At 41.4% G+C, this 11,810-nt stretch overlaps 2 protein-coding genes across 2 annotated transcripts; one reads left to right on the plus strand and one right to left on the minus strand.

Annotated features, from left to right (window-relative positions):
- The first annotated feature begins 1,678 nt into the window (after positions 1 to 1,678).
- On the plus strand, positions 1,679 to 6,003 carry LOC143130914 (tartrate-resistant acid phosphatase type 5-like). Its single transcript, XM_076290197.1, has 6 exons — positions 1,679 to 1,842; positions 2,191 to 2,381; positions 3,176 to 3,303; positions 3,573 to 3,764; positions 4,810 to 4,957; positions 5,425 to 6,003. Exons 1-6 carry the CDS (start codon positions 1,770 to 1,772, stop codon positions 5,689 to 5,691), a joined length of 999 nt encoding a protein of 332 aa, XP_076146312.1. The 5' UTR covers positions 1,679 to 1,769; the 3' UTR covers positions 5,692 to 6,003.
- On the minus strand, positions 5,933 to 9,429 carry f3a (coagulation factor III, tissue factor a). The gene is made up of 6 exons (XM_076290198.1): positions 9,126 to 9,429; positions 8,850 to 8,958; positions 8,310 to 8,503; positions 8,028 to 8,212; positions 7,624 to 7,792; positions 5,933 to 6,862 (listed from the first exon to the last, which is right to left on the minus strand). The coding sequence occupies exons 1-6, from the start codon at positions 9,196 to 9,198 to the stop codon at positions 6,732 to 6,734; spliced, it is 861 nt and encodes a 286-aa protein (XP_076146313.1). The 5' UTR covers positions 9,199 to 9,429; the 3' UTR covers positions 5,933 to 6,731.
- Between the last annotated feature and the right edge of the window lie 2,381 nt (positions 9,430 to 11,810).

Consider the following 11,810-nt stretch of genomic DNA (forward strand, 5'->3'; position numbering starts at 1 on the left):
CCCCCCACCCCCTTCCACACACACACACGCACACACACACAAAAGCACATCAGTCAGGGGACAAATGTCATCATTGCATTTCCAGCTTCTCAGGTCTAAGCATGCCCAAGTGCACATTAACCTCTAATGAATCTCATAAAGGCGGGCGGGCATGCAGACGGCGGGTTGATCATTTGATCGTCAGCCACAATGAGTCATATGTACCTGTGCCGCTAACAACCTGTGTCCTGAAGTAGGTTTTAGTAGGTGAAGGGTCACTCTTAACTCATTCCACTCATGTCTTACCTCTGGAATGCTATCAGTCCATATTGCTCAGTTAATGAGTAATGCCAGTATGCCACCTCAGTGGTTGTCAGGCAAGCAGAACTTTAGACAGACTTTGGAGAAACAACAGTCAGTGACCACTTCTGTAGTCAGTTCTTCCCTCTTTCACTTTTCTGTCTGTTTACCGGTATTGTTCTCACTTGTCCCCTATGGAATGTGAAACGGTTGTGGTATTTCAGTAGGGGGACAGATTGATTCTTACATTTCTCTATGTAGAGCTCACATCACATGTTTACCTTTCAGTTAAGATTATAAGACCATCAGAGCCGGACAGTAACGGAGTACATTTACTTGAGTACAGTACTTGAGTACAATTTTGAGGGATCTGTACTTTACTCAAGTATCATTTTTGGGGAGTACTCATGACTTTACTCAAGTACATTTGAGAGGCAAATATTGTACTCTTTACTCCATTACATTTCTATCCATAGCCGTGAGTACCCGTTACTTCTTCTAAAAAAAAAAGGAAAAAGCAAAAATCTCGGAAACCCTCAATTTGTTGTTTCCCTCTCAAACGTGATTGGATTGTGCAGGCGCCACTGATTGGGACAGCCTATCAGCAATCACATCAGCTTTCCGCCAAAGTGAACTCCATGGTTAGATTTAGATAAGAGACGAAACCGAACAATGCATGAAGACGCAAAAGGTCCATCCCGGGAATGTGCCAATCTGTGGCCCCACCTTGCCAGACTATTTTAATTTTCTGAACAAGTTAATGATAGTTTTCACTTCAAATGTTTCAATTACAAAATAGTATTTTGTATTTGAAATACGTATTTTAAATACATGTATTAGAAATACTGCCCATCCCTGGCAACATGGTAAAAATATATAAATTACTTGATTTTACTTTCAATTCATTTTACATTCTCCAAGGTATTAACATTAAACATTTTCATAACTCCATGTAGGATGTTTCTGTACATAAATGTAAGCACTGTGGCAGTAGTAATGCAATATTTAGAAAATGTACTCTTGTACTCTTGATACTCAAGTACTTTTAAAAACAAGTACTTCAGTACTTTTACTTAAGTAGACATCTGACTGTTGTACTTTTACTTGTACTTGAGTAAAATTTAGCAAAGGGTATCTGTACTTTTACTCAAGTAATGAAGCTGTGTACTCTGTCCGCCTCTGAGATTATAAGACCATTCATATCAAAGGCTGAGAGTCAAAGTTCAATTTGTGTTTACTGCTGTGCATAATAATCACATTTAGCTGGCCTATCTTGTTTGTTTACTGCTGTGCATAATGATCACATTTAGCTGGCCTATCTTGTTTTGTTCACCTCCCTCAGTACAGGAAGTTGAGGTTTTTCTGTCTACATCACTACGGTGCTTCCGTATGTGAAGCAGCTGCTTTGTTTAGTCCTGTGACAGACTGGTTCTGTCTACTCAGGCTATACTGTTTGTTGCTGCTGCATTCATTCCCTGAAGGCATTCTCCATGGATAGGCTGGTCCTACTCTGCTGTTTGTGCTTACATGTGCAATGGCTTCATGGTCATCCACAAGAACAAGGTAAAGTCTCTTCTTGAGGGAAAGGGCTGTTAAGTGTATATTTCAATACTTTTGTATTGTAAACTTTTGTATTTTAGTGATCACATCATGTCTGTGATCCAGTTTAAGTGTTGCAATGTGTGTGGATCTACAGTTGTATAGTGCTCATATTGATTAGATAGCTGTTACTGCATCAGTTTACATGACCCCATTTTGTGCATCTGTTCAGCTCAACGCACAGTGTCACATGCTGAGAATTGAAACACATAACCCCTTAGAACCCGATTCATCATCTCTCTATCTATCTCTCTCTCTCTATCTTTCATTCTGTAATTCATTCTCTCCTTCTTTCTCTCGTTGCTCCATCAGGTTCTCTCCGATTTGTTGGCCTCGGAGACTGGGGAGGACTTCCCCTCCCCCCATACCATACTTATACCCAGTTACAGGTGGCGAGTGAAATGGCCAGGGTGACCAGTAGTATGGGTCTGGACTTTGTCCTCAGCCTGGGCGACAACTTTTATTTCAGTGGAGTAAAGGACGTGGACGATCCCCGCTTCAAGGCCAGTAGTTTGACACAATTCCTCAGACAAGCCCTAAAGCTTGCACAAAGTAATGCTCGCTTACACAACATCAAGTAATGTCACAACTGTGTCAACCACAATCTCACACCGATTAGTGTGACAGAGTGTGTTCTTGTGAAAAGAAGCAGTGAAACAGAGAAGGGGGGTTTTCTTTAGTGTCATGGGCCAGTACACAGTTTCAGAATTCAAAGCAGACAGCATGTGGAGATGGTTGGTTAAGGAAAGTTTTTCACAGATAGGAACAGCATACTAACAGCAGCTGAAGACAGAGGGGCACTTTAGCTCAACAAACTTTCGTTACCTTAGTTGTCATGTGACTTCCATGACAGGTTGAAATGAAAGAGTGACAAGTACTCTCTCTTGTGGTGAAATGCAGTACTACATTTACTTCTGAACAATTCATGTTGAGTTATATAGCTGTATTATATATGCCTTATTCACGTGGTACACTGACTATATCAGACTATATCATTAATGTGTTTTAGCCACCTACTGACAAATGCATAGAACACAACAATCCTATAGTAGTGTACCCTGTCGCCTCATTTTGGTTTATATTGGCCGCCATGGAATAAGGCGAATTGCACACTAAACATTGATCTAAAAGACTATGAAGTGCAGTGGAGTAAGTAGAGCATGGATTAGATCATGTATTGGTGTGGTGATCATGACCATCGGATCAATTCAAATGAATGCACCAGGAGATTTGGTCTGTTTTACCTTGAGGTCAGGATAAATCTGTTGCTGTGTGTTTCATGTGTGCTGTCCTTTAGGTCACCTTTGAGAAAGTGTTCTCTCATCCAGACGTTCTGCGTGTGCCTTGGTACGTGGTGGCAGGTAACCATGATCACTTGGGAAACGTGACAGCCCAAATTGCTTACTCTGCCCGCTCAGAGAGATGGTAAGCAAGTTTCTCTCTCTCTCTCTCTCTCTCTCTCTCTCTCTCTCTTTCTCTCTCTCTCTCTCTCTCGCGCTGGCTCTCTCTCTCTCTCTCTCTCTCTCTCTCTCTCTCTCTCTCTCTCTCTCTCTCTCTCTCTCTCTCTCTCTCTCTCTGTCTCTCTCAGAGTGTGTGTGGTGTGTGGTGTGTGTGTGTGTGCATGGTATACATGAGCCTTATCTGTATTTGTTGTTGTTTTGTGTCTGTCCTCATTTCTCCTGTTTGCTGTGTAGGCATTTCCCTGAGCTGTACTACCAACTAAAGTTTAAGATCCCTAATTCAAATGTCTCCATGACGATACTAATGATTGACACGGTGACGCTATGCGGGAACACCTATGACAAGGATCACCCATTTGGACCTGAGGATCCAGAGGCCTCTAACGAGCAGCTCCAGTGGATCGAGAACCGCCTGAAGAGCGCCAAGTAAGAACCTTCTCACCCAGTGGCAGAACATGACCCTATGAACTCTTCTAATCTCTCCCGATCAAAAATAAAAATATGAATCACCACCAAAGAAGGCGTTTAATCCACAGAGGCGTTGGGTAAACACTGTGTCCGAGGGCAGCTTTAGTGTGTGAGGTTGAGGGAGTCGTGTTGTTACCCATGACAAAGTTCCCCTGAGGGAATGTGAGGCATTTCAGAGCATGTTTTCAGAAGCCCCGACATGCAACAAAGAATACACTCCTCCATATTCCACACTGGGCTTCTCCTGTGTGTCCACCGATACGCCCTCGCATTCCTTAGAACCCAGTCGCCTGGCAAACACACCCAGAGGTGAAACCATAAGAAAAAAGAGTCATACACACACTCACAACACAGCTCACAACTCACACTCACCCCACATTTCACACAGTGACCCGGTCGCGTTCACTGGCCGATCTGGTTAATCAATCATAAATGTTCCTGTCTATACAGACTTTTTGTGAATAGAAAATACCTTTGATTAAATTCAGATACGGCAAGCTGGGTCAGTGCCACCCTTTCATGCTGGCATGCTCAAATGCAGTGGTGATGGGGCTTCAATGGGCCTCTCCACCGTGAAACTGTTTCTCACCTCTCATTTGAAATGAGTCATCTTCCCTCTTTCCACCAAGTTGCCAAATAGGGACAGATCGGGGCATGAAAACCTTGGAGAAATTCTTTCTTCATTCATATCTGACCAAATTCTCTGTGAAACTCATACTTAACCGCAGAAATGCTTTACACCGATCACATTTGTTTTAGTTTCGGTTGAATTCGTCCTTTGAACCTCCCTCAAAAATATTTTCCCATGGTTTTATTTGGTTGGTTCTGTCTAAATTGGCTTTGAACTCCACAGTTAGCAAAAACCATTAAAGATATGAGTACTTTGAATTAGCCTACTCATTGTTGATTGAGACTGTGCCTGTGTGGAGGTTGTTGAAAACCAACTGACTTCACAGTTTATTTACTTCCGTCAGTGTGTAATTCTGCTGTTTTTTGTCTAAAGTTCAGAGTATGTAGTGGTGGCTGGTCACTACCCGGTCTGGTCAATTGGTCACCACGGTCCCACCCAGTGCCTGCTGGACCATCTGAGGCCTCTGCTGAAGAAATACGATGTCACAGTCTACCTGTGTGGACATGACCATGACATACAGGTATACCATAGACCCTGTTCTTGATGCCCTCGCTATTGAAACTTACAGATGGGCATCAAATAAATGCACTGGGATCGAGCAGCAAATGGTATACAGTAAAGATGTCCATCTACTGTATAAGTGATGCTTTAGGATTCAAACCACGTCTTTAAAATGTGGGCTGAATTACTGTACACATGAAAGACATGAAAATACCTGTGTTACCGTGGACAGCAGACAGACTTGGTTTGGGAAAAAACATTCAGGGTTTCTACATGTTAAACATCATTTTTCTGCTGCAAAAGGCTTTAATAGAAAATCGATCCTGCCCATTTACATCAAACCATATGGCTGGTGACTTACTACTCAGATATTGGCTAAATATGAACCTTTAGTGGTATCTAAAACATAAGCGTTGGATCACCTGCCCATGGTCACAGTACTCAGTGGTATCTGGACTCATCCCATGTTTGTGTCTCTTCCACCAGTTTAACCAAGAGACCGATGGGAGTGCATATGTGGTCAGTGGAAGCGGAGCCATCACGTCCACTTCCGTTCAGCACCAGAAGAGCTTTCCGTCGTCCTGGCAGCTTTTCTCTAATGCCATCAATGGCACTTCCAGCGGATTCGCCTACTTTGAGGTGACGGCTGACTGCATGACCATTAGCTACATTCAGACAGACGGGAAGTGTGTGTATCAGACGTCTCTTCCAAAGCGACGGACACAGTGGACAGATAGTAGTGACCTCCCTTGAAGAATTCCATTGGATTTTATCATCACTGACAACTACAATTAGTGGTTTCAATTAGTGATTTCAACTTTTTTAAGAATTATTTTATAATTTGTTGCTGTGTAATGGACTATATTGATATAGTTGACCTAATATATACCATGACTGATTTTATGAGTGGGCTATGTAACATCACCTATAGAGGGCAGTAGAGTATGTGGTATGCATCAGTGCATTATGCAACGGAAGGATGTCTATTCAAATCAAGAGTCAAATCATTTCTCTTTATTTTCAGTATAAAAAGTAAAACTACAAAAATAAAAAGTTAGTACCTTAGTCCAGAGGAACACTTCAGTAGTATCATCACTTTGAAGAATGCTTACCAGAATGCTTGTCATGCTTACGGTAATGTTAATTTGAAAACATGGATACACATTCGTTTGACATACACAAAGAACATAAAATAATCTGGATTTTGAAGATTGTTTTGACAGTACTCACCGGTGATTTCAGTAAGCATTATAAACATTTACCTCTCTTCCCATTAAGCATTTAATATACAAATAACATTTCTGCAAATACTAAAAAAATAAATATCACAATAAACTATTTATAAAAATAGAGGAATCAGATTTAGACATCACATTTACATGTACACAGCTCTCATAATTCACCCAGCATGTCCCAAATAAAAAGTTAGACAGTTAAAACAAAGCCTAAAATATATAAATATAAAATAAGAATGTAGTGCTTATATCAATCTATTAAAAAGAAGTAAGTCATCCCAACAGTAGATAGTTTGAGTACCATTTCCCACACCTAGTTATTTAAACACAGTGCTTTCAGCATTCAGATTTTTCAAAATCATATGTCCCACACATGTACTTATGCAGTTTCATAGAAACCAGAGGGCAGATTCCAGTGTTTTACAGTGGAATGTTGAACTGAAGATGGCCCCTGTGCATCCTCTCCCTTTCGGATCGAGGTGAGCCAGTTCAGCCAAGTTGTGCAAACTCCGCGCACGCCAGACAGATGCAGACCAACACCCAGCTTGCTCGGTGACCTCACACCACCCCCGGGTCTCCAGACTTCTCCTTCCGCTGGCGTTTGCAGCACACCACCGTCACCACGATAATGATGATGATGATGGCGAGGATGGTGAAGATGGCCCCAGCAATCGCGCCGATGCCATACTCTGGGGAAGCAAAGGAGGGGAACTGTTAGCGATCACACAAGCGTGCACACACACAGACACACACACACACACACACACACACACACTCCCATATGAACACCTATAATGTGCTGTCCTTCAGTGACTGTCCATTCTGCAACCTTTGCATTTTCAATAGTCCCACGCCGCTGACATGATTCATGCCTCTCCTTTGTATCACTATTTAGTGCTGTTCCAGTAATTACTACTATGAGCCATCAGTGCTCTGCTCTGCTTACCGGGTTAAATCATTGCCTATGACTGCAGCATAACTAAAAAAAAAACAACCCTCTGCCTCTCACTCCACCTCTAACCCCCACAAGTGCTCTAATGCAGGCTGACACTAAAGAGAGCAAATGGCCCCTATTCCCATCCATTAACCGTTGTGACAGTCGTGGGCTGTTTCAAAGGGATCAGATGGGTATCAGAAGATATTAGCGCCTGGCCATTATGTTACGTTTTACCTTCACTGTCTCAAAGTGACTTGCATGCCATTCGTTTTTTTTTATAAACATGTTGTTAGAGACACAAACCAGGCAAGCGTCTGGTTAAGGAACAAAGTGTCTCTACAGCTATAAAAGCACTTCAAATGTGACTACAGTAATCAGCTCAGACATTTACAAAGGAAGGGACCCTGCTTGGGACAGAGGCAAGAAAGCCTGTGCAACTGTTGAGTTCTAAGAGTGTAACTTGGTTCTCTGGTCTTTGGGTTTGGTCTCATGGATCATACCATAGGCTCTTACCATCAAAGATGCCCTTCTTGGTGTTCGGAGTGCACTTAGTGTTGCTGAACTCCCCATTCTTTTTGTCGAAGTCTCGAGACGGGATCACTGCCTGCACCATAAGGCAGTAGCTTTCCCCTTTGTCCACGTTGGTCAGCTCGATGATATTCGTCTTAGAGGTCTGAAGCTTCTGTGGACCAGAGCATGTGAGATGTATTAGGTTCTGCATGACAGCAGGTGCAAAGTGCTTTTTGCATCACTTCACATGAAACAATATATATCTTGACATTTTTTTTTTTTTATTATAGGCCTACATGTAAAAATATATGTGGGATAGTCTTAACCTTATTAATTATCTGCATTAATGAGCAATTAATTAACACTATGAAATCTATGCAGGTTAGTTTGGTAGACTTCTCTCTCACCTTCCCTGTGCTCCCCGCCCTCTGGTACGTGACACTATATTCCAGATCATCCCCAAAAATATCCCGAATACTCAGGCGCCGGGTCTGACTGTCAAAGACTGCAGTGAGCGGGTCAATGACATGGATGGTGATCTTTCTGCCGTCCTTGCTCACGGTGAAGTTGAAATCAGGTTTTCCGATGATAGCTGAGAAAGACAGAGCAAACTTCAGATTCTCACCCTAAAAGAGTGATTGTTCAGTTTGAGAATGTTGTGTGAGTAACACCTGGGGTAGGCTACGTACTGTCTGTGTACGGGCAGAACTTTTTGGATGCCGTATAGGGGAACTCGACTATGTCGGACGTGGCTCCTCGCACTGGTTCCGATAGCACGTTAGCTGTGTAGATTTGCTTCAGTTCCTTGAGCTGTTGTGTCAGATCACACTCAGTCTCTGCCGTCTGAATACAGTGAGGGCTTCTGTCTCTGTTCTGGCCAGCACTAATGGGGTGGAGAGAAATGCAGGTAAGCGAGCAGGCCTTTAAATCTAACATGCTACAGCAAGTCATAGCAAGTACTGTTGGGCAACATGGTAGGCACTTAAGAGAGCAAATAATTATGTCAGCTGTGTGTCTGGGGTTTATGTGAGGTTCTGTGTTCCACTTTCTCAAATTAAAGTAATTAGCCTACTATATTGTGTGACCATTACCTAAGACTGTATCGACTGAAAAACGTAATAGGCAAATAACACAGTGTATCAAAACTACTGTAGTTCCCAGTTAAATGATGTAGAAAGTCACGGCAGTGTGTAGGCTACAGAGTAGTAGGAGCCAAGGTATTCACTTACGCAAAAAATTCTACGGTGTACGAATAGCCATCAGGTTTGGGGCTCCAAGACAGCAGTGTTTTAAAATTGATCGATGACCAACTGACGTTTGTGGCTCTGGGGTAAGAACCTAAAAATACAGCAACGAAAAGATACAATTAACGTTAGAATAGCAAAATTGTAGACTTATTCATAAGCTGCTGGAGGACATGCGAAACTGCAAAACAAATCCTTCATGCACCGTTTCATAGTCGCAAAGAAAGTGCAAGCAGTAGGCTACAGGTAGAAGGGACTCACCTGTAACAGTGTTTAAAATGAGCAGCTTTAAAAGGCAGATCACCAAAAGTAGTCCCATTCCTCTTGGATACATCCTGTAGGTTATTTAAAAAGTGAGAGGTCCTTTAATATTCAGGATAGCAAATGTCCCTAAAATCAACGCACAGGGAAGATAGGCTACTCCGAAACGAACGTCTGTGAGTGTGTGCCGAGTCAGATTGTAACTAAGGGAATGTAGCCTATCCACACGCAGCCAAGCTCACGTTGCTGTGTCGCTTACGCGCACAATTGAATTCCGCCTTTGCTGTTGGAAAGTGATCTGTCAGTGGAAGCGTACGCTGTCAAGCAATATAAAGCACCGCATATTGACCATATATGGGTATCCGATCACTCTATTGGGCTGGACTTAACAAAAGACAGGGGAATGGCACAATTTCAGGTTAATGGTCAAAATGTGCTAACATGAGCTTGGTTAATGTGCCACATTAGAGGCATGCATTTCAGGCTAATCATGAAACTTAAACATCACGACCTATCTACTTATTTGGAGTCAGCAGCATTTAAAGAGTGGTTCATAATGTAGCAACGTCTAGTTTGGTCATTTTGAACTGTTTTGAATAGAATAGGAAACTCTAATGCATTACACTAACATTTAAAAGGCAAAATGGTGTTCTTTAAATAAAACAACGTGGAGGTGGTCGCACGTCTCAGACATTCCTCAAGGATGACTAAACTAAGCTGATGTAATCATGTCAGTAATCCCACTCAGTGTCGCATTCTCCTGCTGCCATGCATGTTTAGTTTTTATACCATCTTGTTATACATTAACAACATCGCATACACTTTTAGAGATAGCACGTATAATGATGGGGACGAGACCACATATGTCGAGACCGAGTCTTTAAAGGGTCAAGACCGAGTCGAGGAGTCAAGACCGAGACCGTTGGTTGGTATAGGCCTATGGCATGATGTCAACATTTCATTATTGAAGGTGTTGAATTTTGACACTAATAACAGCAATATAGTTGGATTTCACATTCAAAGTGTGACTTATTATCAGGAAACAATTAGGCCTAAACATCACAATTTATTGACTGATCCAGGCGCGCCTGCAGGTGTACGTCCGTACGCACTGTGCGTACCATCAAGCTACTCAACAACAGAACATTTCCCTTGTGTGTGTGTATTCACACCAAATTGGCCTACCATACCTTCCCAAATATGCACAGTATCCCTTTAGCTGCATGCCATTGGGCTATTTACCATCTATTACGTAAAGTTAGTAAACTTCAAAATTAACGTGCACGCATTTTGTTTGAGCAGGAGAGAGAATACGCACGCAGACACGCAATAGGCTACTTGTTGTTTTCTTTTACTCGGCTATCTATATCAGCACACAATGTTGAGCTAATTCACTAACTCAATACTCATCATGGATATCACAAGTTTAAACAACGAAAACAGAAAGGATGGAGGCAGCAAAGCTAGGAGTTATTCCAGATGGGCAAGGTAGGCAATTGGTGTGCTTGTCAGAACGTTAGACTGCGCTAAAGCCAGACGTCACGTTACGCTAGAACAAAACTAAAGGTAACTTTAGCCTGTATAGGGCTGTATCAAGTTGTCCAAATGAATAGGTCATTGTAGACATTGTCGTTGTATTATTGCATGTGGATGTTGTTATGTTATGTAGGCTACTTTTTTGCTGACCAATGCACGGACCTAAAACGTACAAATATTGTTCACGAGTGATTTTTTTTTTGCGGGGAGGTGATGGGTGTGTGTACCATAGCATTAATTCCTGCAGGCGCCCCTGGACTGATCCATCAAGACAATACACCTTAAAAGTGTAAGTTTACAACTCCAATGGGCCTTTTGCAAGATTGTATTGTATCTTTCAGTATCTTTCAAAACCTTTGAGCTGCGCAGCATATCACTATAAAAAAATATTTTAACGCCAGTCAATATTATAATTTTTTATTAAAATAAGAATATTTGTAATGGTGGATATTTTAGAATATACCATGAAATATACACAATCAGAGATGTAACGTTATGAAAATGTAAATATCACAAGTTAAACTGCTCACCATCTAAACTGGAACACCGTCTGCCAGAGACCTAGTAGACAAGTGCTATTTCAAGAAAAAGTCCTTGTATATGGCTTTAGAGGCATTTCTTAGTAAAAGTTGGGAACAGGTTTATCATAATTAACATGTGCTGAATCCAACTAGCCCTGTTCCCAAGCAGAATTTTGAGTTTTTGATCATCTAATTAGCATAAACAAAATGGCTGCCAAAATGGCGATTTTGGGCACTTTCTTCAGACGGGCATCATTATACCATGTAAATAAATTAGGGCTGTCAATCGATTAAAAAAAATATCTAATTAATTACATACTCTGTGATTAATTAATCTAAATTAATCGCATATATAATTTTTGCTGTGACAGTATTTTAAATATTCAAATTCAAATGAATCATTGAATAATAAGCATTAGTGACATTAAAGTTCAAAAACTCTTTTATTATTATTTTCACTGTTCAAATAATTGCCATAATAATCTAAGATATGACCTAATATGCTGAGGAAATAAATTCAAATATGCTTCGGGAAGAAGTTTTTTTTTTCACATACAAGGCATTTCAGGCCACAGACATAACCTAGGGGACACAAAGAAAATTGATAAACACTCCCCTCAATGTCAAC

Source organism: Alosa pseudoharengus, unplaced genomic scaffold (assembly GCF_046254945.1).
Source record: "Alosa pseudoharengus isolate Yale_2024_CS ecotype anadromous, Long Island Sound unplaced genomic scaffold, YU_APseudo_1.1 YU_APseudo_1.1_scf_18, whole genome shotgun sequence".
NCBI classification, from domain to species: Eukaryota; Metazoa; Chordata; class Actinopteri; order Clupeiformes; family Clupeidae; genus Alosa; species Alosa pseudoharengus.